Source organism: Pelodiscus sinensis, chromosome 18 (genome assembly GCF_049634645.1).
Source record: "Pelodiscus sinensis isolate JC-2024 chromosome 18, ASM4963464v1, whole genome shotgun sequence".
Taxonomy (NCBI): domain Eukaryota; kingdom Metazoa; phylum Chordata; order Testudines; family Trionychidae; genus Pelodiscus; species Pelodiscus sinensis.
The window spans coordinates 24,368,045-24,393,423 of NC_134728.1; the positions used below are offsets into that span (position 1 = coordinate 24,368,045).

The 25,379-nt window shown below is 51.2% G+C and overlaps 1 protein-coding gene across 2 annotated transcripts in view; it reads right to left on the reverse strand.

Moving 5' to 3' along the window:
- Nucleotides 1-25,379, reverse strand: part of SRC (SRC proto-oncogene, non-receptor tyrosine kinase) — an 85,488-nt gene that overhangs the window by 21,238 nt on the left and 38,871 nt on the right. Inside the window, exons 2-5 of one of the 2 annotated variants that reach the window (XM_075901306.1) lie at nucleotides 18,797-18,890; nucleotides 8,200-8,449; nucleotides 7,700-7,799; nucleotides 5,768-5,785 (exon numbers count right to left, since the gene is read on the reverse strand). In XM_075901306.1, the coding sequence (XP_075757421.1) occupies nucleotides 5,768-5,785; nucleotides 7,700-7,799; nucleotides 8,200-8,440 (359 nt within the window). In that variant the 5' untranslated portion in view covers nucleotides 8,441-8,449; nucleotides 18,797-18,890. The remainder of the gene's footprint in view (nucleotides 1-5,767; nucleotides 5,786-7,699; nucleotides 7,800-8,199; nucleotides 8,450-18,796; nucleotides 18,891-25,379) is intronic. The other variant, XM_075901307.1, reaches the window with a different exon arrangement.

The window sequence follows — 25,379 nt, forward strand, 5'->3', positions numbered from 1 at the left end:
GAGGAGCTTGGGGAAGGGCAGAGACCAGCAAGTAGAGGCCTGGGGAAGGGAAAAGGTGGACCAAAGACGGGGGCCTCGTGGAAGGAGCAGAGCACCCCAGGGAAAAGTAAAAGTCGGTGCCTGTGGACAGGGCCGGATTAAGGGAGGGGTTAGCCAGGCAGTTGCCCAGGGTGCCCCCCATAGGCTGTAAGAGGCGCTGCACGCCCGGCGCCCCTTAGAGCTGCCATAAGGCGCTGTGTGCCCGGGGCCGCGCGCCCGATGGCAGCTGTAAGGTGCGCAGTGTGCCGGGGGCGGAGCCACACATGCGTTGCACGCCCGCTGCCTGTGGCACAGGAATGGCTCGAGCTGGCCCTGCCTGTGGATCCATGCTTCAGTACTGTGCTGCCCGGAGGTCTCAGGGCTCCTGCAGTGCTATCCCAGAAATCACTTTAGGAAGCTGCCTAGGAGCTCAGCTTTTCCTGGAGCAGCACATGAGCTGCTGGCTATGCCCTCGTGAGGTGCGGTGCCATACGCTTTATGAGAAGCCAACAATAGGGGAGAGGTGAGGAAGGCAGCAGTGGCTCCAGCTCCAGGTGGTGCCTCTTCCTCTCCTAGTGACTAACCCTGAACTCTCTCCCTGCACGCCCAGGTGGTTTGGCGTCTTCATCTTGCAGAATTTCACAAGGCCTGCAGCTGGTGAGGAGGCGGCTGCTGGATAGACAAACTCTCCACGTGGATTTGAGAACACACTGCCTCAGAACGGAGAGTTCTGAGACTCCAACAAGCTGTTCCCTAGACAGCGACAGCACAGACTCCCTGGAACGACCACCTCCCAGTGGCCTTCCTCCATCTCAGCAGGCCGCAAGATTCTCAGAACCAAGACCGCCTCCCAGGATAGGGTCATTTTGCTAACTGCACTTATATAATATATGGAGATATACCTCTCTCACAGAACTGGAAGGGGCCTTGGGAGGTCATCGAGTCCAATCCCCTGCCCTCATGGCCGGACCAAGCACCATCCCTGACAGATTTGCCCCAGATCCCTAAATGGCCCCCTCAAGGATTGAAGTCACAACGCTGGGTTTAGCAGGCCAATGCTCAAACCACTGAGCTATCCCTCCCCCAGACCGTATGTATCTAGAATTTGTGGCTGTGCCAACTGAACCACAGTAGCACTTTGATTGGCTGCAGAGGGAGCACACGACTCTCACGGTCAATGCTGTGTGCAACCAGCACACACCTCCCTTCACATACCCTTGCTTTTCGTGTGTGTCATTTTAGAAATACTGGTGTGTGGGGGGGGGGGGGGAGACATGGGGATGGAAATTGTAAACAAAAGGTCTCGTGGGCCATACACAGAACTCCTCTGGACCACATGCAGCCCTTGGGCCATAGGTTGCCCAGCCCTGATCTAAGCACACTTTTAAACAGATATAAGTGCTAAGAAATAGATAAAGTGAGAGTCCAGGCCACCATCGTGGCACGATAAAGTATGGTCGTCATGTCCACTGGCACCGATCTCCCACGATGCTCAGACTGGTGAACTGAGAAAACAAATCCATGGTGGCCACTTTGTTGCATCAGTTCCCAGATTTTCACTGGGATGTCTTGGGGGATTCTTGTAAGTGGGTCACAGGCAGGCAGGAAGGTCTGTGTGACGGGAGACAGCAGCCACATAGTACAGAGACGGTTCAATCAGTCAGATTTTTTTAAGGGGCGGGGGAGAAATGTGTCTAATGTACTGTGACTTCTGGGTAAACAAATCTACAATAACTTTGCAGATTCCTGAGAAGGGTCTTGAGAGACTTTCCCAGAGTATTAATGTGGTCAGAATGGAGAACTATTTTTAAAAGCATGTTATAAGAGATGGTCTGAGCTTATCAAAAGGCACCCAAACACACCTTGCAGATTCTCACCCTCTGCCTCAGCCCCTGAGCAAATGCAGATTCCCTGCAAGGCCCTCCCTGTACAATGGGCTAACCCAAAACTTAGATCTCTACCCCTCAGCCTTGGGTGACTCAGTCCATTTCATGACCCACTTTGCAGGTGTTTTTATCCTATAGAATGAAATGCATGAATATTGTCACGTTATCGAGCACATCTATTTACAAGGCTGGTGCAATGTTTGTGACAATCCCGTGACCCAGCGAAACTGCACACAAAAGCTTTTTCCAATAACATGCCCATGTTTGCACCCTGGCCAGTGAGGTCTTGGGCAAGTCACTTTCTCTCAGTGCCCCACCTGCAACAGGGGGATATCAGCACTGTCCATCTCCCAGGGCTGTGGTCTACAGCAATGTTTCTTAAACTTTTTGAGACCATGGAACACCAAACAATAATATTTTTTATGCGGAACACCTATGAAAGTTTTCTTAAAAAAAAAAAAAGACAAAAACAAAGAAGAGGTTGCAGCACACCTGCAATTTGTTCACAGAACACCAGTGTTCTGCGGAACATAGTTTATGAAACACGGGCCTACATGTATGCTGAAGGTGGTGATGTGCTCAGAGACTACAGGAACGGGAGCCAAGTAAGTAGCTACAATAGACAGCAACGGTAGACAGCCCCACTTTGGCTCTCCCCCGCCCCTGAAAAATATCCCAAAATATTTCATTTTGATCAAGGTTGAACATGGGTTTTTACTGTTTCAATCGTAATCATTTTTACTCAAACTATCTTAAGTCTTAATAAAATATTTAGTTAGTATTTTTGACAGGGAAACTAACAACACCCAATACATTTTGCAAGAACAATTTGATTTCATTGAATCAGCATTTTCCAAAGCAAAACTGTTCCAACAGAAAATTTTTGACCAGCTCGAACGACTGAGCAGGATAAACCTCAATCCTTCCAGCCTAGCCAATGCGACAGGACAGTCCAGCTTTGCTGAAGATGGCAGGGGGAGGAGGGAGAGGGACCCATCCTGGGAGGAAGGGGAAGGCAAGCATGGAGACAATGATTTCAGGTGATTCTAGCTGTATCAGGATTCCTTAACTGGACCCATAGCACATTATGCCACAGCCCAGGTTCCCAGGAGTGACTCCTCCTCCCAGGGGCCTCAGTGTTTGAGGCACATCACAGGTGGGACTTTTCAGCAAGTGCCACCCCTCTGAAACCTTTAAAAACATCTTCCCCTCCCCCCCCCAAAAAGGGGGGGGGGAACAAAAGAAGCAGGTAAAGTTCCTAGCCACTTTTGGAAATCGTGGCCTGCTGTGTTCAGTCACATGGTAACCAGGCTGGGGTTGACTGAGGTGTCAGTTACAGCTGTGGTAGTGAACAGGCCCTGGGTCTCAGAGTCCTACAGCTGAGCTGTGAGGCTTTGGTGACCCACGGTGCGGTTAGCAGCAGCTTGGGGCAGGAGCTCGGTTTGCTCTGTGTTTGTACAGCAGCTAGCACAATGGGCCTGGTCCTAGGACAGGGCTCCTAGGTACTAGGAACACACAAATAATTCATACAGGGCTGAACCTGAGGCCGATCTGAAACCACACAAAGTTTGGGAGATCTAATTATTCATATTGGGGTGGGGGAGCATCTCTACAGTGCATACATGAGCATTTAAAATGCTCCCAGTCAACCTTGACTTTAGCATCTTCGGGGGGGGGGGAGGGCGGGGAAGAGTGTTAATGGAATAGGGCAGCTCCTTTTACAAATTTGCTGTGCTAGTCCACAAACTGACTTTGACAGTCCTTCCCAGCTTTTATAAGATAGTCTGCTAAAGCACAGGAGGCAGACACTTACCATCTTCCCAGCTTTTTAGTCACTTCCTGGCTATACACCTCAGTCCCACCTCTTTAACCCAAGGATGGGAGACTCTTCACGGTTTCATTCTATTGGGGTTCATACACTGGTCCTCTTTCACGCCACACATACTGATCTGTCTCAAGTTTAACTGAGTTGAAACAAAGATCAGTGACCCCAGAAGAAAACTGAAGACACTGAGCTCTGTGTGGTTTCGGAGCAAACCCATAAACCAACCGAGATGGATTCAAAACCAAGCGTGGGCTGGACTTTGTAACCCGCTCAACCAGACACGTTTCATGAGAGGTTACATGGCTCTCGTTCCAATACCAAAGGGCCGGGATGTATCACCAGGCAGGATTTTCCATCTGCCACATATTTTTCTAATGATACTCTGCAAAAGGAAAACAAAATCACTAGGTTTCAGGCTAACTGCATTCAGAACATGGGGCTAGAATGCCAGCTCTGCTGCTAGGTCAGCGAGAAAGCTTGACAAGGTGGGTGGTTATCCCAGGAACTTCTGCACATCTCAGTGTGTTCGGCAGAAGATTAAGTACTTTCAATCATTCAACACGTACCGATTAATCTCTCCCCTAACAGCACGGCATGAATCTGCTTTCTAAAAAGATGGGTTTTTTTCCTCTGATAAATTAAAGGTCACAGCAATACTGCTACATTGGATACTGTGGGGTATTATAGCTTGAAATGGATGTCTTTCCCCCCCGTGTACTGCACCTTAAAATTCCCCAAGAGAACTCTACCTGCAAAGCGTGTCTCCTTTGTATATGCTGCAGAGATAGACATTTTGTTCTCAGACTTCCTGCAGCACATACAAAGGAGACACACTTTGGGAAAATAGCAATAGTGAGCAAATGTAATTCAGATGGAAAGCAGAGTTGTCTTTTGTGCAAGGGATGGGGGGGAGGGAGGGTTAAACCTCCCTCAGATGTTGGTACAAGCCAGAATCTGCAATAGACAAATTCCTCCTTTTAGGAATAGCCATTAGAAACAAAAGCCAGTGTTGGAACAAAATTAAGATTACAAAAGTCAAACTTTCAAAAGGGGGTCAGGGAACTCCCAATGTTAAGGTTTCTTCTGCAACACTGAATTCAGCCACTTTGCACATTAGAGAGATTTTATGGCTTGAGTTAATAACCAAAACCAAAGCAAGGAGTTGGGAACGGAAAATTTCCATTTGAGCAACACTACATAAGGAACACAGCAGGAGAAACCTCAGCCAGGGAGTTATCTGGCCCACTAGTGCTCGATGTTGCAATCTTAAATGTTCCCTTCACATTTTAAGAAAGCGGCAGGGGAAAGCATAAGAATCCAGAAAGATGCGTCTCACAGCACAGCCTTTGCCAGCAGAGCCTGCGAGTTCCCTGAAGCATGGCTTTTTGGCCGGCGCACCTTAAGAGCTCTGAAATGAATCTACAGACAGGCTTGTCGGTGCATGCACGCTTATTAAAAAGCACATGCTTGGTTCCAATGAAGAACAAATTCGGCACCATTCCTGCTGCAGCCCATTCTGTTTCCACCTGCAGGCAGTGAGCTAGGTGGAGCGTAAAGAGTTGGCAAGAAAGCCACTGGGAGAGCAGAAGAGACAACGCAGCAAGGGGTGCAGTGTCAGGAATTTCAGGGAGGCAGCGGGAGAGCATTCCCCACTTTGTCCTGCCTTCCTCCCCCATTGCCATTGTAAATCAAGGTGCACCGATGGCTTGAATGAATGGGAGAAACACAAGGGGGAGAGAAAACAAACAGGTAGGAAGTGCTTTGTTGGGAGGGGGTGGGGAGAGAAAGTGCCAGACCTGAGTGAAAAAAGGGGACTGAATTCACGTCACCGTGGTATAAGCAGGGCTATTTAGTAGCTAGAGAATGAATCTATAAAAGCTCCATGGGGGGGGGGGGAGACCAAAACAAAGGGAGCCAAATGCAACTGTGACCACGGATCATAAATGGATCATGAAACAACCCCCTCCCCGTCACCCTTTAGCCCACCCAGTGAGGAAGTTGGCTTTAAAACAAAACACACAATAACTCAGATACACACCTGACATCCACTTTTCTCCTAAACGAAAGCATGTTGTGCAGGAGAGAGAGAGACAGGGCTTAGATTAGAGGTGCTGTACAGCGACTGGCGCTGCTGGAAAGCGTCTGGGAAAGAAGCGTGCACGGAGAGACCTCACAAAGCAACCGGAAAGGATTTGAGAGCCTGTCACCTTGAGCGAAGGTCGGCCACAGAGGACAGGAAAGCACAGCAACCCCCCTGCAAGGTGCCATTGATTTAAAGGCTGGGGAGGCTGCTGCCAGTAGGCAGAGGAGAGAATTGGCAGCCAAGGGGCACCTTGAGTAGCAGAACAGTATCGCCCATTTGGTGCTTGTGGTGGTGATGCTAGGGCAGGTAGGCGGGAACCAGTTCTGGCTCCCCCAACAGGTCTATTAGGAAGAGGCCTGGCCCCAACACTAGAGCAAACTAAAGCTGATCCTTGTGAGGCGACTTAATAAGAGCCTCTGGGTCTGGCTCATCCCAGAAAGCCCCGAACCTCTTGCTCTGCCACAGCGGTATTAGATGCCCCGAACAGCCAGAAGAGCCACCAACAATCCCACTCCACAGCGTCAGCAGGCCACTTCCCAGCATAGGGAGGGGAACCGTGAAATGGTCCAAGCACAGAACTGGGAGCCAGGAACTCCCGAGTCAGATGCCAGCTCTCTTTATGGCCCTGGGCACGTCACTTAACCTCTGCGTGTCTCACCTTGAGGGGACTGTGGTGACGTCAATGACTGTTCTTAAGGGAGAGGCCACTTGCATTCTAGCTGGGCCCTGTGCATGCCCACCCGTCTCCTCCCAGTGCTGCCCAGCATCTCTTTGCTGCTCCCTGCCGGGACCTTCCTAGAGCACAGACTGTCTCTCAGCTCAAGAGAACCCTCCCCTAGCTCCAGACCACCAACCTTGCCCTAGCCCTGGGGGAGCAGGCCTGCTGAAGTACCCAGCTCTAGGAAGAGAGTGGAACTAACCCAGTGACTCCCAGTATTTCCCAAATGTCTCATTCTGCTACCCAGCTCCAGTGCCCTCAGGGCAGGCTGCCTGGGTTAATGCGGTTATCTTGCAGAATAGGGGGGTTAGGTGCCAAGGGGACAGAGGGCATGTCAGTCTCCCCAGCGGATGCTCCTGCAGGGCTAGCAGGTGTTTCCATGTGGACACAGGCCCTGCAGCTGGGAGACCCTCTGCATGAGCTGTAGGAGGTCTGTTAAACCATCTGAGGTGCATTGACTGCCGCTGGCCCTTGATGCACAGCATGTCTACTGCTCGAGGGGTTAGCAGGCAGCTGGGGACTGAGATCGGGGGCACCACGATGGGGGCGGTGACCACTATCTGACTGCAGACTGCTCCTTACAGTCTGTCAGCTTCTGTTCACTGCACCCTTGAAGGGAGGGACTGGAGCCTCTCTAGCAAGAAACCTTTGGCCAGTGCTCCAGGGAACCATACCCAGTCCCACTCCCCCCAGTCCCCGGGAAGTAAGAAGGGAGAGTGCTTGCACAGGACAAGTGGAGGATCCCACTGGCTGCCTACCCCCTTACTGCTGCACAGGCTGCTACGTGGGCCCAAGCTCCCCAGCTGATAGCAGCCTCAGCAGGCAGAGGCTGTATCTTGTGGTGCTCTTCAGAATTCCCCTGGGCCTAGCTCCAGGGCTCTTTGCTGGCATAGCCCAGCCCTCCTCACTAGACAGGCAGACAGCCACAGCACTAGGCCTTGGGAAGCAGCAGGATCTCAGAGGAGCCACATCCAAACACCAGGCGACAGAGGGGAACAGCCGGGGTGAAACAGGGGAGAAAGAGGAGAAGCAAGAGGGAGGATCGCTGCATTGAGGCAGGACCAGTAGCAGTGGGACTGCCCAGAGCAAAGGGCGGAGCACCGCCAAGGGAGATGCCAGCCTGTGCAGCAGGGGCATCCCCAGCCCAGCCAGGAGGCAGAGACACTTACGTGTTGTTGACGATTTGGAGGCGCTCTCCTTTCTTGAAGGAAAGGTCCGTTTCCGTCCGCGACTCGTAGTCATAGAGGGCCACAAAGGTGGTGACTCCGCCTGGAACAGACCCAAGCTCATCCTGTTAGCCACCCTCCTGCTCCAGGAAGCATTTGCCTGGCATGGCAAATCTACCATGAGCCTGTTTGCAAGGCAGGATTCTCCACCACAGCCTCCCTCACACCTGGCAAAAACGGCAGTGGCCTGTCGTTTCCCGAGCAGCTCCCCCAGCCTAAGGCATGGGGTTAGGGTGACCAGACAGCAAAAAATCGGGATGGGGTGGGGGAGGTAAGAGGTGCCTGTATAAGACAAAGCCCCAAACATTAGGACTACCTGGTCGCCTTATTTGGCGGGCATCACTCCCCCTGGACAGTTCTCCCTCACCTAGCGCTTGGCTTCCCACCCCAAATCTCCAGTTGCCCCTCCCCCTCCTGCAGGGCCCAGCCGAAGTCATACTGACCCGCTAGAGCCCCTGAGCGCTGAGGGGATGTGACTGTGTCGGACGTATTGAAGCCTCCGAAGAGCTTTGGCTCAGCAGCCATGCTCCCGAAGGAGCGGTTGGGGGTCCGATGGGCATCGGGGACAGGCGTCTTGCTGGGCGTTTGAGAGGAAGGGTAGCCGGCATGGTGGGCGTTCTCGGCAGATTCCAGGCTGCGTCTCCTCTGGTTGGGGTCTTTGGGTTTGCTCTTGCTGCTCCCCATGGTCCAAAACTGGAGGAGGAGACAGTGAGGTTAAGCGGATCCCTGTGGTCTGGGTGACACACACACCTGCCCACGAGAGTTTGGGCTGAAGCCTCCAGAGCCCTTGTGGGCTGGCCACCAAATCGCCGGTTAGCTGGCAGACCTCCCATCACTACCACCAGGGGATGGGCTCTCCTTTACATTCAGGCACAGCCCTTGTTTGCCGGCTAACATGACTGCCCTTGGTAAGTGATAATCCACATACCAAAGAGAGACGCTCAGTAGCAGTACAGTAGAATGAATAATGCAGAGCACGGGCCTTTCATGAGGAACAAACTAGACAGACACCAGCCTAGCCCCAGGAGTGTTTAGACCCATCCGTAGGAAACGGGCACCTCGGGGACTTGATGGGAAATTTTAAGGCCTACAATCAGGACCTTAGGCAGAAGAGCCAAAGACCATCTGCCCTAGCTCCTGGGCTCTACCTTGAACTCTGCTGCTCCCCTCAGGACTCCCTCATTCAATAGGTGAACTGTTGAGACACCATCTCCTTTGTGGGCCCATGCCCCCTAGCTCATCCCCGCAGACCCAGGCCCTGCAGAGGGCATGCAGGTCCCATCATGTCCGTGCAGTGCTATGCAGGAAAACTGGAGAGTGGGAAGCGATTAAGAATGGGCAGCTGATGGCCAAAGGTTCACAATTTCCTGAGGGCAAGCAGGATAGCCAGCACCACTGCCCATTGGGCACCAGATGGGCACTCATCTGCAGATTTTGCATGGCTGGGGAGGTGAGTCTCTAATACTATGGAGCAGGCCTGGGCAAAATATGGCCCATGGGCTGCATCCAGCCCGCCAAGCCACTGGATCTGGCCCGTGGAGGAGGTGGGGAGCCCCAGGCAGGCTCCACTGCTTGCCCTGCCGCCCTGCATGCCACTCAGAAATGCGGCTATGGGGCCCCGTTTGTTTCAAAACTGGAGGGGAGGGGAGAAAGCTTCAGGAGCTGCCCCCATCCTCAGCACAATCCCATTGGCCGAGTTCTGTCCAGAAATTGGCCAATGGGAGCTGCCTGTTTGAATAACAGGCAGACAAGAAGAACCTCACTCCCTCTTCTTCTCAGCTCAGTTATTCACACGAGCACATGGCTGGGTAGGCAGGCTGGCTGGGAAACGTTTTAAGCTCTGCAAGCCGTAGCTCTGCCAGCAGGCAGGCTGGTTTGGCTACTGGCTGGTAAATCTCCTGGCCAGAGCTTGCGTCTGGTATCCCAGCCTCACCCTTCCCCCAACCCTCTGTCCCCCTTTTGTGCCCAGACCACCTCCCAGATCTGGCACCCCAATCTCCTGCCCCACATCACAATCCCCTGCACTCCAGCCCCCTGCCCTAGGTCACAACCACCTTCACCCTAACTCCCTCCCACGTTCCATTCTCCCTCCTGCACCCCAATCCCTTACCCCAAGCTCCCTTCTGCACCCCACCTCCATCCCAGACACTGCATCTGCTCCATTAATATCATGGAAGAGTGTGGCCCTCAACCACTTTCCAAATTCTTGAAGTGCCCCCCCCCCCCCCCCGCATAAAAAATGACTGCCCACCCCTGCTCTAGAGCCATTCGAGATGTATTGCAACTGGCTGCCAAAAGAGCCTTTTCCATTACCCTCCTTGGACTTTCCCCTCCCACATAGCTCATCTGCACAGCAGCGAGAGGCCCAGCCTGTAGCACTGCTTGCAGAATTATCCGTGCTTCAAAGAGGCAGCCCAGCACTTCATTCTGAGGACTGCTCCCCCCCACTGCAACACCGGCAGCGTGATCCAACAACAACGTTCCATGCAACCCAGGAGAGGGTGACAAGCACGTCCCACAGAGACTGCTCAGTGCAGGACAGGCAGGAGCAGGGGCACTGGAACCACATGGACAGTGGAGAATTGGACAGGGCGAGCCATTGAACCGAAATGTAAGCCGTGTATAGGATGGAAAGCACTTCTAGCTGGGGGCACAGCAACACCCCAGCACCTCTAGTTCCAGCACCAACGGGCAGCAGCAGAGTCAGATCAACTTATACAAGTTATAACCACATCAGAAGTTCAGACCCAACTGCCAGATTGTCGCTGGAAAGATGTGATTTTAAAAATCCCTAAGGATTGGGGGGTGGGGGAGACCCTATTACCCACAAGGAGCCCACAGGGCGCAACAGTTGAGCATTAAGTTCTCATTCTGAGCACTTTAGGTAGTTAGTGGTTAAGCTCTTTTTATATAAAAGCCATCTTTCAACTCGAGATCACATTCTATAAATACCTCCTAAATAGCAATATAAATGAAGGAAGGGAATTATTTGTGGTCTCTGAAGATGGCAGAACCCATAGCAGTGTCCTGAAGCTACAGAGGGAAGTATTTAGGCTAGATCATTTGGGAAGAGGGGGGTTCTTAGTAAGCAGAGCAGTTGTGCCAGGGCCAGAGGAGGTGGCAGAGATACCTGTGGTGCAGCGATGCGAGAGCAGGTTAGGTGAAGCAGAGCAGGAGGAGGTGATAAGGGAACCTGCAGATGCGTGGGGCCGGGCTGAAAGCCCAGAATGCTCTTTTCTGGGCAAACTTCTCTCTGACTGAAGCTTGGGGAGAAGGGGGGTGAGCCGAGAAGTTCAAGTCTAGATTAACATGGTATGGACACAATAGTCTGCAAGCTGGACCAGGAAGCCTGTTCATCCCCCTGCTCTTAAAGTGATAGACAGCTTGTAGTTCCAGCACTGCCTTCAATACATCACACATGGGCATAGAGCCCAGGAGGTTCTGAGGCACTGCTCCAGTTGAGGAACCTCACCTCCACTTATGGTTTCTGCAAAGTGGGAATAAGTTAGGCTTGGGTATATGGGCCTTTGCTATAGGGAGCTACCTACACCTTAACATTTCTTAAATGGAAAATTCTTCATTCTAATGGACTGAGCTCAGTGTCTGTTAGCCACCTGGTCTTTATTATTGGATCCAGTCTTCAAACTAAACTCCTTTGGTTTGGAAAAAGCTGATGTCAACTGCTCACTTCCAGCCTCTAGATCAATGGTTCTTAACCTGGGGTGCATGCACCCCCTGGGGGTGCGAGATGGCCTTTCTGGGGGTGCGAGACTTGCCAGATTTTTATGAAATATCTTAAGTTTAAAGAACTGACCTACTTCAACAATTTTTAATAAGGGGTGCGAACACATATTTTGAGAACCAAAGGGGTGCAGGCTGCAGTAAGGTTAAGAACCACTGCTCCAGATGAAGGGAACACAATTCTGGTCCCAGTTTTACACAACACACACATACACTCACACCTGATTAACCTTTACTATCACAGGCAGCTGGAGCTACTCATAGCAGTAAAGTGGAGCACACATGCAAACGTTTGCAAGATTGGGACCCTCATCAATAGCTAAAGAACTAGGAATCAGGAGTTTTCTTTTGGCTTACACGGGGGAGGGGAGTTTCTTGGGCGGGGCACGTCCCAGATGGGGAAAGAGAGGACAGCATTTCTTTACTTCAAACATTAAGCTGTGCAAAGTGCTTTGAGAGCCTCAGGCTGAAGGCATTATGGGAACACAAACCAGAATCCTTGGGCAGGCCAAGAGACTTCTGTGGCAATGGCATCTCATGGGGGGGGGAGGGGAAATCACAGTTTGCTTATGAATAGAGAAAAAACAGGAGACAGAGACCAAGGGAATAAGGTCTTTAATAATAAATAAATAATGCAGAAGAGCTCCAGAGAAAATGTGATCTAAGACGGCTGTTCCTCATGCTCTGGAATTCTTGGTTATAACAATCAGACAGGGAAAGGCAGAAACAGATCCGCCTCTTGCCCCCAGTTCAGCCTTTTATTTTTTGCTATCTTTGTCTCGGGTGATTCAGGTCTCCTGCCCCTTGTTCCCATTACTAGATTCTGCCCTGCTAAGTTCCATCTACGTGCAAAGGGAGGAGACACGCACAATGCAGGGCTGGGCCTAGTCACACTGCTTGTTTTCCACCATTGCACGGGCCGTCACAAGCACACAAGTCAACTCAGAATTTCCCCTGGAAACAACACTTCCCCAAACGGAAAAAGATTAAGTCTCGTAATATGGTGTACGTATAAGAGCAGGCATTTTTCCTAATCATTCTGAGTCACATTCGTCTGAGTGAGTATCTGAAAAAGACAAGACACAATGGGCCTTACCTAACTGTGCTGTAATGCATTGCAGTGTCCTTTTCAGAGGCTTCCAAGAGCCTTGTGTCAGCACATTTCACTGGGACTTCCCCAGATCACTGTGTAATGGCGGGAGAAGACAGCATCTGGCCCATTGTCTTCTTTCTTCCTCAGCTGAAATCAGTTTCACCAGCAATGAAAGTGGCCCAGAGGAGGATCCCCGGGAAAATGAAGGACAATTTTCCCGGGGATCCTCCTCGGGAAAATGAAGGACAATGACAGACACTTCCCTACCAGTGTTCCTGCTAAGATTTTCCATCCGTGAGCGGAATGAGTTTCGTCTTGTGGGCCAACATATGAGGTCACATGAGTTTGTCCAGATGGGTGCCACTGTGGTATGAAAATTCATGTTTTTACCACAGAATAACTAACATGCATTTGCTATCCCATTGTAAAAACATAGTGGACAGGACGCTGTACTTTCACCAGAAGGCAAAGTAGGTGAGGGGGACATTGTGCTCCCCTCTCAACAGTGCAAAGGAGTGATAGAATAATTCATTTTAAACATTTCTTTAATTTTGGCAGCACAAAACAGTAAACTTATTGGGATAAAGATCATCAGTGAAACGTACCATAAACATACGTAGCACACAACAGGATATAAAATAAAAAGAAAAAAGATGTATGCAACAAATGAAGTATGTGTTTCAATGTTTGCAGGAGAAGGAATTACTTACACAAGCAAGAATCTGTAACAAATATTAAATTGGTGTGTGTGGGGAGGGTGTTACTAGAAGTCCAAAACGGTATAGAATATTATAGAAATGTACTTGTATATGATTCTTTGGGAGAGGGAACAGTACATGCATGTAGCTACTGTACCCTAAAGACTCAGGGGGGAGGGGAAAAAAAAAGCATGAATCACCCCAAAATGTATTTATTTATTTAACTTCATTACTTCAGGGTGCATTACAAATTATCTTTTCATTCTTGTGGTTGTCTGTCTTGGCTATGTATTTATGTTTAGTAAATATTATTGTAGAAATTTGCCTTTGCAAAGGATTCCATAAAAGACAGTATACTATCCTTAGGCCAGATTTTTAAAGGTATGTAGGTAACTAGTGGGATTTTCAAAAGAATCTACATGCTTTCAACCTGGTCTTTAGTGAATAGTTATATACACAAGTGGTGACACGTGAAAAAGCACTGAAGTGCTGCCCAGAGAATCAAAATAAATTCACAAAGGGCATCTTATTGTCAGCTCAAAGGAAACGAAAGTAAATTTTGACACCAATCCAGAAAGTCAGTCAGCCTTTAAATCAAATAATCCTAAAGAATTAACTGCTGCTAGAAAAAAACAAAAATGTAGACTCAAAAGTTATCATTACAAAATCACAATAAAAACTGGAAGAGTTTATATTAGGAACATATTTTCAATGATTATTCGCTATTAAAATCTGTTCAATAGCGCTCAGTCCTCCATCTGCACTGTATTAACAAATGTAAATGATGAAGGGCAAAGACTAATAAGAGCAACCGTTGAAGAAGTAAATTAAGGAGACTTTAGTGGGACTTTCCTTGTCCTTAGAAAAACAGCGGACCTACGTCTGTCAATTGCCAGGAGGCTTTAGGCTGCCCTGTCCCCGGAGGATGGATTGTTTTTAACGCTACAACGAATGAGGCTTGCCAGTTGCCAGGCCGGGGGATCTGTACGATATTTTACCCAACCCAGTCCCCTTACAGCTCAGCACAGAACTGCAGCCGGAGCGGAGCTGCCCTGTCCAGGCTGCCCAGAGCCTTCAGCCCTGCTGGGCAGCGCCCTGCCCGAGGGGGCCAAGCCCCCTCTGCTTTGCCACCCCCTTTCCCCTGCAACCAGCTTACCCCCTGCCTCAGGCTGGGCTGCTGCTGGGACCCTCCCTCGAACCAGTCCCGGGAGTGGGCAGTCGCTGCCCGGCTGGGACTTGCCTGGGGATGCCCTGATCCAGTCCAGCCTGTGGCGGAGCCCACGGGCGGCGGAAAGTCAACCTCAGCGTGAGGGGAGGTGGCTGCGAAGCTGCTCAGGTATCTGTGGACAGCTCCTGCCTAGCAATGGGGCCTGGCACATCCCTACCAGGCCCAGGGCACCGTGCTGCCGCCTAGCCCAGCACTTCCCCCCACCTCCGCCCCCGTCCGGGACTGTGGGAGCAGCCACGGGCTGCCTGCCATGCAGCTCTGGCTCCGACTGGGCTGCCGGAGCAGCTGCCCCCCCGGCCCGCAGCTCCAGCCCTGGGGAAGGGCTGAAGCTAGGGACATGGCCATGTGGTGGCTGCCCAGCTGCTCCTGGGGCGGGGCAACAGCCTGCGCTGAGCAGCCACCGCATGGCCCTGCTGAGGAGGTGAGTGGGCCTCAAATTCAGGGGTGCACCTTAGAGGAAACACTGTTCACCATCCCTGCTCTGTCTCCCAGGCCCCAATCTCCCAGTCCCCTGCCCCGCAGCCCCATCCAACCCAGTCCCCCAGCCTCCTGCCCCACCTCCCAGCTGCAATAGCCCCATTCCCCCTGCTCCGCCTCCCAGCCCCTATCCCCTGCTCTGCCTCCTAGGCCCCAGTCTTCAGGCCTCCACTTTGCCTGCTCCACCTCTCAGGCCCCAATCTCCCGCTCCCTGCCTCATTGGACCCAACCCCATAGGTGCCTCCCAGCCCTATCAGCCCCAGCCCCCCACTCCACCTCACAGCCCCAATACTCCAGTCCTGTACCCCACCCCCCAGCCCCATTGTCCCCAACCCCATAGCCTGTCTGCTTCAATCCTCTGTCCCTGCCACCTCCAGCCAGCTGTGCCACTCAGTCTGCCTGCTCCACCACCAGCCTCCCTACCCTCCTTCTGCTGCCCCACAGCTCCTACCCCCACAGCCCCACCCCATGAAGTGACTGTTCCTCCTCCCCCATAGGGGATGGAGAGTGCAGGTACTTGGGCTGCACAGGGCATCAAAAATCTTAAGGATGGTCCTGAAGGGAAACAATGGCACATATGGGCCACTGGCCAGGAGGCACAACATAAAGAGAAGAGTCAGACCCCAGGCTCAGAGTGGGGCAGAAATCAGAGTGGTGGTGAGGTGAATCCTTATGCTAGATCCCTCCTAAGCTCTCTCTGTCCTTCTATCCCATCTCCTCCACCTCCAGCTCAGCACTTCTTAGGCTGGCTGCCCCATAGGGATGTTAAATTTAGATTAACTGGCTAATCAAATAGTCGAGGCAATTTGCATCGACTATTCGATTAGTCAATAAGGGCACCTCCGCCTTTGAAGAGCAGCAACAGCCCTGGAGCTGTTGCTACACTTGAAAGGCGAAAGTGCTGTGGGGAGCCCGGGGCCAGTGGGAAACTCAAACCGTCCCCCACTGGCCCTGTGCTCCTCGCGGCGTTTCAAAGCAGCAGCTCTGAGTGGAGCCTAGGGTCAGCTGGGGACTCAGAATCCCCAGCTGACCCCGGGCTCCATGTAGCACTGCTGCTTTGAAACGCCGCATGCAGCCTGGGGCCAGCTTGGAGTCTGGTGTTTCAAAGCGACAGACCCTGGGCTCCATGTGGTGCTGCCGCTTTGAAGCGCCCCCATGTATTTCTCCCCCTTACTGCCTCTTTCTGATAGAGGCAGCGGGGGAAAAAGGGGGGGAGTGACTAGATGACTAGCGTGTCAACTATCCAGTAAGTATTTGCTTATCAGATAATCAACTAGCAGTTCATATCCTTACTACTCCAGCAGGCCCTCTCTTGGAGCCCAGCCTGCCCTGGCAACCCTAAGTAGGAGGAGGAACAACAGAGCAAAGGATTGAATGGCAAGTTCACCAAGGTGTGCTTTACATAATGCCAGCTTTGTAAGTCTTATATGAGGAGCAGGCAGGCAGCCCATCTTCCCTTCTCCGCCTGTTTACACTGTCAGATCACAGCACAGACAGGGAAGGGGAAGGGCCATCGAGCAGGGTTGGTTCCCAAGAGAGGACGTACCAGCAACAACTGACCAAGCAAGTCTCTCCATTCCTCAGACACCCACTGGCTCCTTAGCAGGCCCAGTGTCCACTCCAAAGCAGTGACCCACCTCTCCCGGAGATGCTGCCAAAGCCCTTTTCTTCCCCCCTTGTGCAAAATAGAAGTCATGCCAAGTCATGGAGGCAACCTTTGGGAAAGGAGATGAGCCTCAGAAAGAGGCCACGCCAACCCTCCAGCTAATGGTGGCCCATCAAGAACTTGCTATGGGCAACAAGTTTCCACACTAGCGGAAACATGACTGCCAACAGCTGGAGGCAGCCACGTGTCCAAGTCTCGGGCAAGGAGAGAGTTAAAATTCCAACTTCTGCCTGTAATCCAGGAGGAAGCAGCAGCAGCAGCAGCCTGAAATCCAGCCCATTCGCCAGGAGATCTCCAGCCATCCATTCCTGATAAAACCAGGACAGGTCACTGCCTATCCACTAATCTAGCAAAGGAATTTGTACTGCTAAAGAGTGGCCCAGGGAGGCCTCGGGGAAAGGCATTATTAATGACCTGTGCTGTATGAAGGTCTCTAGGGTGACAGTGAGAGAGCAGAAGCACTTTGTCAGGTGGGAGAGAAAGAGGGAGCCATGAATGTGAGAAAGGAAGGAATACAGCAAGTTGAATTTACTGCCAGTCAGCCAAGACTCCTTCAGGAGGCCAGCTCCTTCCTCCCATGGCTAGTTCTCTCTCTTCTAGCCTTGCTAAATGAATGACTGGGCTTAAAGAAAGCTACTAAGCAGAGAAGCAATGTAGTATCAGCACCAGCAGGAAACAGATATTGGAAGCTTCCCTGGGGAGCCTTTAGACCTAGCCACAACAAGATCAGAACTGTGCCAAGCACAGCCCTTCAGCGTGGCTGCTTTCACCTCCTGAGAGGCCTTTTGCCTTGTGAGCACGGCTGATTTCAGGCAGAGCTCTGGTCTCTGCACTTGGTTTCTAGCCATATTCCTGATAATGATTTCCATCCATGTACAGAATAAATTTTTATGTGCACTGAGGCAGGTGTGGATGTGCACCACCAGTAGAAACACATGCTGCCAGCTGTGGGCGGCATTTGAATCTCTCCTGGGTGGCTGCCCAACTGCTCAGCTTACAGGAAACACTGGTTTCCAGTACAGTTTTCCAGACACTGGTTCCCCTGACTCCTACCAAACTACCAAAGGAGAACTTCAAAAATGCATCTGAAGCACGGACACAAGAAGGAAATTGCCTAAATTGTCATCCCAAAACCATTACTACATCTTCCCTGTGACGAGGCAGCACCTTGGAGTCCCGATCATGGAGCAACAAGGCCTCACTGTCTCTGGCACCACACAACACACAGAACAAAAAGATGGTCCTTAACCCAAAGAATTGACAGCCTGAGTCACATGGTTCCAAGCAATGCGCAGAGCCATACAACAGGGAAACAAAAAGCATGCAGTGGAGTGGGAAAGAGGATAAGAAGAGAACGAAGCGCTGTTACTTTTCCGGAGAGTGACCAGAATCTGTTTATTTGTACATTTCCTGCCTCCCATGACCATCCTCCCCCAAACCAAAAACCCTCTTGCTCTTCACATCATTTCCTCCGGTTTATAAATAAAACAACGGCAGCACTAGATTGTCAGGGGAAAAACAAATATTTGTGGTTCCAGTTCCCATCTGGTTTGTCAGCAATTAGGATCTCACAGAACCTTTCATTTGAAAGCCCCCTTCCCCTAGGAAGGTGAAGTGCAGTGTTATGAAAAGCAGGCAGCATTCCCAGGCGCTTGCTCCTGCCTGATTAGACATGGTATATTAAGGTAGGCTTTTCCGCAGCTGGATTAGTACAGAAGGCAAGTTCAGGCTGGCAGGAGCCTTCTTACAGGTTTCAGCTTAAGGGAAGAAATTGCACGGATGAGTTTGAGGTCATTGGTGGGATGAGTTTAAGGTCTCAGTCCAACAAGACAGAACTGAAGAGAACTAAAAGCATCGTGCCCCATTTAGTGCAGCCAGTGGTATCTGCTCTGGAGACAAACCAAACCATCTCCATGCAGTATCCAGCAATCTGAATCATTCCCACACACCCAGCCCAGTAGCTGAGCTGGGATGAAATCTACTCACCTCAAGGTGCCTATTGCCTAGAGATCTCAGTGCCTCTAAGTGGAGAATTTTGCTTTCCCCTTACGATCTGTTGACTAGTCACTGGCAGAACCTTCAGACCCTCTTCTCCCCCACTGCTCAAAAAGAAGAAGAAGAAAAAAGGAGGTCTTACCTAGATCTGTCCAGCCACAGCCTTTCTATGGGGCAGCAGGGCCCCAAAGTCTATGGGGCAGCAGGACACAAAGTCACCTCAGCTCTTCAGGAATCTAAGACACAAGTAAAGGGAAAGGTTAGCCTCGAGTTCAACACATGGCTCAACTCCATGTCCCCTAGGCAGGGACGCTGCCTGGCTGCCTTCCCAGCACAGATTGCCCCATGCTTGTGGTTTTCAGTACTCCAGATCAAGATCAGTTTCATGCCTCCTCCCTCCAACTGCCCAGTAAGGGGGAGGGGGGCTTCCCATCTGGCCAAGAGGAGCACATGGGAAGGACTAATCAAAGCCGGCGTGGTTGTCTCCATCCTCTTCACTTTGTACCAGAGCTTTCTAGTGTGGCAGGTTTCTCAGACACACAGCCAGCCTCTGCTTCTCTGCTCTGTCAAGTGTAAAGAGGGGCAAGTCTCTGCTCCCCTTCATCAAATCAACAGGGGAAGGAAAGGGAGGAGGTTGGGGGAACTCCAAGGCTAACTGAGCTTGTGCCTGATCATGTCTGCTTGTGACAGAGCGTCGTCACCACAGTGCGAGATGCTGCTCCCCGCATGAGCTAAGCGGGCCTGCGTAGCATCCCAGAGCTGCTGCTTCTCTCCCCACTGGGATTGGGGATTTCAACTCAGACCCCCAACTAGCCACCCAGAACAGCCTCATCAGCCCTAAACAGATGTAGGGCAAGGACATCCCAATGCTTGTGAGAGATACTGCAAGTCCTGGCACCCAGAGAGAGCATAGGCACAGCACACGTAGCAGGAGAGCACACAGGCCCAATACACCATCCAAAACATCCCCCAATCCTTGGCTGAACTGGAGGCTCCGGGCTTAACTGGTTTACACCACCTAGGTGTCATTTGCCAAGCATGCCCAGGTGGCTCAGCCACCACCCATTAACTTGGGCTCCTTTCAGCTGAATTTATTCTCATCTGAAAGCAAAACTTTGCAGAAGTGTCTTATGGACACGATCTCTGTCAATCACTTCTTTGCCACACAGGTCACGCCCCAGAGTGGTTATCAGCTGGAGTTTCGCCTTTGGCGTTCCTCCTCTGACCACCAACAGGGACACAAGGCATTACAAAAATCCACCATGTCACTCATTTTGTGTGTCTACAGCAGCTTTCAGAGGATCTCCAAGCACCACCCACATCTTCAATCCACCGGAGTGGGGGGAAGTGTTTGAAGGAGGAAAAAAGAGATATACAGAAAACATTTGAGCTACCCTGAAATACAGCCACATCTGGACTGAATGCAGCAGCTATAACAAATCCTCAGCAATTTGAGACTCAGTGGAGATACACCACCACAAGATATTTGAAAGTTATGGGGAAATTAGGACTAGAATTACTGGATTTGAGGTTTAGCTTGAGGATCCTCCTCACTCTTAAAGTGCTATGGGATTTTTTTTAATCACGAGAGATGGGATGATTTCACATTTCATCCAAATGACACCACCTGTATAAAGAAAAGGAGAGCAGGCAAAGCCATGAAGCGCCCGTGGTGTTAGCAATGGTGAGTGCATGAGGATAGATCAGTCACTGGTGTATTTACCACAGTGGCATCTAACCTGATCAGAGCTGGGGTCACAACGAAAGCCCTCCAGCAGTGCTACACACAAAGTTTTTAGAAAGAATCAGTATAAACAAACACCAAACAAGAGCGCATAGTGCTCCTGGTGGTCTAAGACTGCCTTCAAGATCTCAGCCCCTGCTTAGCTTGAGAACTAACAGGATCCCAAAACAAGGTGGTACGGAAAAGGCTAAAATTGTGGGTTTTTAAGAATTGTTCTGTTGCACTAGGGTGGATATGTAAAATGCATTTTATTGTCAGGATTTATGCAGACCCAGCCAGCTAAACGTCTCCTCCCTGTCCCACTGGTTTTATGGCTGGCAGAGTCTGAGTATATTGGTTAACATGCAGCAGATATGCTATAGTGCAGTTTGATATCCTTTCTTTCCCTGGCTAATAATTTTTAACGCTATTTTTAGTGAGGCTGATTGGGATGACAAGCAGCATTTGACTGACAGCTCTTTAAGACAGAGCAGTTTGTAATTTGTACTTGACTAATATTTGCTAGAAATAATTGCACAGCAGGACGCGTGGATTTCAAGTTACAGTCTCAACTCAGAATCGCAGCACATACAAATAAGATTCCCTTCCCACCTCCACACTCCACTGCATTTGACAGGTCTATCTATGGAGGCTGCATCCCTTGGCTCTGTCTGATTCAGTTAAAGCCACAGTGAAGTTCTGGAAAGGGAATCTTCCTAGTTCCCCTTTTTTTAGCTGATGTGCAGTATCTTGTTTTAAAAGACAGTATTAGAGTTTCACTGTGTTGAGCAAAATGGTTGACTCGTCTGAACGTACTAAAAAAAATGGCTTGCGTTGATCAGTGCATCTGATCAGGTGAAATGCCACCAGCAAAGGAGATATTAAAAAAAAATCCATGCAAGCACAGAAGAAAAAGCATCTTAGGGAAAAGAGATGGACTATAGGTCTGCTTGGGAAGATATGCAAGGCAGTTACAATTCAGGCACAGGCACTGGACTGGGACTCTAAAGACCTGGTGTGAAGTCCTAGCCCCTTGATCCCTTCATCCTGGGTTCTATTCCCATCTCTCAGAGGGGAAGCTGTGTTAGTTTGCATCCACAAAAACAAGGAGTCGTCCTGTCCTGTAGCACTTTAAAGACTAGCAGATTAATTTGGACATCATCTTTGGTGGGTAAAAGCCCATCTGACAAAGTGGGGGTTTTGCCCATGAGAGCTTATACCGAAATAAATCTGTTCATCTTCAAGTGCACCAGGACTCCTTACTGTATTCCCATCTCTCCCACTGATCTGCTGCGTGACCTCTGGCAAGTTACTTCACCGCAGTGTCCCGCCCCACTCCCTTTGTCTCTTGTCTGGATTATTAGCTCTTTGGGGCACCGGCTGTCCATCACCAAAGTCCATACAGTGCCTCTCCGTGCTCCTGTGGTACACAGTATTACTAAGGGAGGGAGGCTGGCAAAGGATGGACAGAAAGAAACTAGAGGCAGTAACACCTCCCCCCAGCCCCAGCACGGCTACATGAGCAGATGACCCTTGCCTGCATTAGCTTTCTGTGGTCTCTTGCTCTTTGGTGTCAGCCACAGTAGGAAGTTCTCAGCAGAGCCCAGGCTAATTATTTTCAGGAGCTCACAGGAAGTGGAAATTAGGTGACCAGTGTTAGTGCCTCTGTACAAGGGGTGGGCACTAATTTTTGCCAGGGGGCTACTTCAAACATTTTTTAAGTAGCTCTGGGCCATCCAAGAAGGGGCGGGGCCTAAACAGGAAGGGGCGGGGCCACCCCACCCCCCAAACCACGATTGGTCAGGGGTGGGGGAGCCCCTTTTCCACCCCTTTCCACTAGGCACCCATGCCCTGGAAGAGGCTTGGCATGTTCCCCACCCCCAGGCCAATCAAGGTCTGGGGGCGGGGGAGCACGGGAACCCTCCTCTCGCTCTGCGAGGAGCATGTAGCTCTTTGAAGTGCCGCGGGCTCCTCGCAGGATGAGGGCAGGGCGAAGGAAGCTTCACATAGCTCCCCGGCCCTGATTGGCCTGGGGGCGGGGGAGCGCATGAAGCCTCCTCCACTCTCCTCCCCCCACCCTGCAAGCAGCGCACGGTGCTCCAAAGTGCCACGTGCTCCTGGCATGGTGGGAGGAGGCTTCATGCGCTCCCCCGCCCCCAAATCCTAACTGGCCTGGGGCCTGGGGAGCAGCAGGGCCTCTGCAGGCCGGATCCACCCGCTTGGCGGGCCAGATCCGGCCTTCAGAGGCCCTTTTGCCCACCTCTGCTCTATACCCTGGGTTAGATGGGAACCCAGAATTTCCCTCCCACTAGCGCTGCACTATCCACTCTTTACAGGTCAGGTTGGAAGTGTGGAAACAATTTTTGCACCATCCTGTCTGGGAATTTCAAGAAGTTGTGGACTCTTCTCTTGGCTCAGGGGAAGCCAGTGTACAGGATATTGCTGCCTGCATTCCTAGGGTGCCAAGTGACAAAAGCCCATCCCAAGGTTTCAAAGCACTAGAAAGTTCCTTGCTTTTACAGAAGGGGAAACAGAGGCAGTAAAATGACTTGCCGAAGTTCATGCCCTACATCAGTGGCAGAGCTGGGCTCAGATCAGCACCCTAGGCCCTTGAATTCCAACCCAGCACCTGCCCACCAGACCATGCCACAGGTGTAAGTTGATCCGTGCTGAAAGACCTCTAGTCTAATTAGAGACAGGTGATAGGAGGAACTGCACTGACAATGCACACAGGTCCCTAGCACCTTCCCCCAAAGACTCTTAAGCACTTCAATCTCTAATGGATTATTCACTACCATCAGGTTTAAGCACAAGCCCCATTTCCTCCAGAAATATACCAATGAATGCACAGAGAGGTTAAGAGCAATGCTCCCTTTAATCTTTTCCATCCATGTGTGGAATAATTGTATGTGCACCAAGGCATGTGCAAATGTGCACCACCAATAGAAACCCAAAACCTAGCTGTAGGCACTCTGCTAATCATACGAGTTTCTCCTGAGTGGCCATCCAAGTGCACAGCTGACAGGGAACACTGGTTAAGAGACTTGTCCAAGATAACAGCAAAGCAGTGATGGAAGCAAGATTAGAACAGGTGGTTGGCCAGCTCGTGTTTGTACTCCAACCAGCCAGCCTTGCTGACACCCTGCCTGGCATTAAGACATCAGAGCCTGCTTGGCCCAGTAGTGGCCGCTTACATCTTCTATTTAAGAGGCTGTTGGAGCGCAGGAGGCAAGCGAGATACCAAGTAGTGAAGGCATTTGTGATCTATAATATCTGCCCTTTCCTTGCAGCTTTGGAGCATTTTCCAGCAGCTAAGAGGAACGTTTCCCCGGTGTCCAGTGCCAGGTTTTCATCCCAGCTCTTTTTCCTCCATCCACTCCCCTCCGCCCACCCCAAGCTGTGGCACTGATTAAGACCAAACAAAGGGGAGGGAGCTGGAGGGGGAAGCTATGGATAAGCTGAGACAGGCAATTCCTGCCCTCAGGAGACAGAACAAGACAGACCTTAGCAAGTGGCCTCCCCCCCCTCAAAAGCAATTAAAAACAAGGCACTCAGCTGCATAATGCAGCTTGGTTCAGCTCATGGTGCTTAGACAGCGTTTCCTCCCGCCCTCCCCTGGGCTTCATCCCTGGCAAATCTGGAAAGCTGTGGGGTTGTTAATTGAAGGAGCCATGGGGTGTGAAAAGAAAGCGTTGGCATATGGAGAGTAAAAATTAGCTGTCTGGGAACACCTCCAGCCCTGGCCAGCGCTTTTTCTCCTTCTGAGAAGCCAGAAGCCCCGGGGTAGCTGGCATTTTGGTTTATGCTCTGTAACCCATCCCCACATTTGTGCTACAGAGAGTTCACGCATGTGGCACAGAGCCTCCCGCTACAGAGATAGGGGCATGGAGCTAGTACCTGGATGGTGCGCTTGCCTGGACAGTGCGCTCCCCTCAGACTGAGTTACGACAGGCTACGGAGCCATGGTTAGCCCTGGAATGGGGAAAAGATGGGGGAGGGGGAAAAAGTTCTTGGAAGTATCGTGTATTGTGGCCGTGCGTAGGACCCCAAGTGATGACCCAGGAGCAGACAGACTGCAGGTGAATGCAGACACAGGGGAACCTGAAAATTCTGGGGTACGGCATGCTGATGACAACTGTCACTGGTGGGGCAAGACCCTTCTGCTCCAAAGCAGAGCTCTTGCCACCTGAACCCAGGGGAATCTCCACTAGTTGGCAGCAGAATGGGGCCTATGGCAGAGTCAAGAAAGCAGCAGTCTGTACTTACATGCAACAGCATGTATTTAGCACAAGAGTAAGAGCTTGGCTAGGTGCCCACAGGCCTTATTCTATAGGACCTGCTGGAGAGAGAATTTCCATCCCAAGTTGAGAGCCACCCCGCAGTAGGGTGACAAAAGGGAGAGTTTTATAGCAGTTTATATCGAGCCAGGATCTCCCGCCCTGCTAACCAGGGAGTGGGGAAGGGGAAGAGAACGAACCCAGTGACTTACGTCTCCCTTGGCAGCGCAACGCTTCCACGGCTGCAGCCCAAGGAAATCCAGCTGCATTGAAGCCAGCCTGTCTCCTTGAGAGAGACTCGCCCGCCCACCGCTGGGGCGTAGAGAGGCTCCTTGTACCCAAATATCTCAAGGCTAGTGTGCTATCAGAGTGTGGCTTTTACAGCCTTCCAGACTGGTGAGGTGGGGGAAGGAAAGCAATCTCCGTTCTAGGAGGGATAAGGAGAGAGACAGATGCCCAACCCACACACCCACCATGTAACCAGACCAAGATCTGGAGATACCACATTCTTGTGTCTGTTACAGGAAAGCAGAGCTCTTGGGAAATAGAGGCATCTACAAAGCAGAAGTCCCGAAGCACTAGGAATGGTGGGGATCCGGCCCCCTAAAGGATGAGATCACGCTCCTCTCCTTGGGTTATGGACCTAGAGCAGCGTGCGGATCCTAGGCAGAGCATGCAACCCCGTCTCACTATTGGCCTTCAGCCTGTGCAGAACTGAAGCTTCC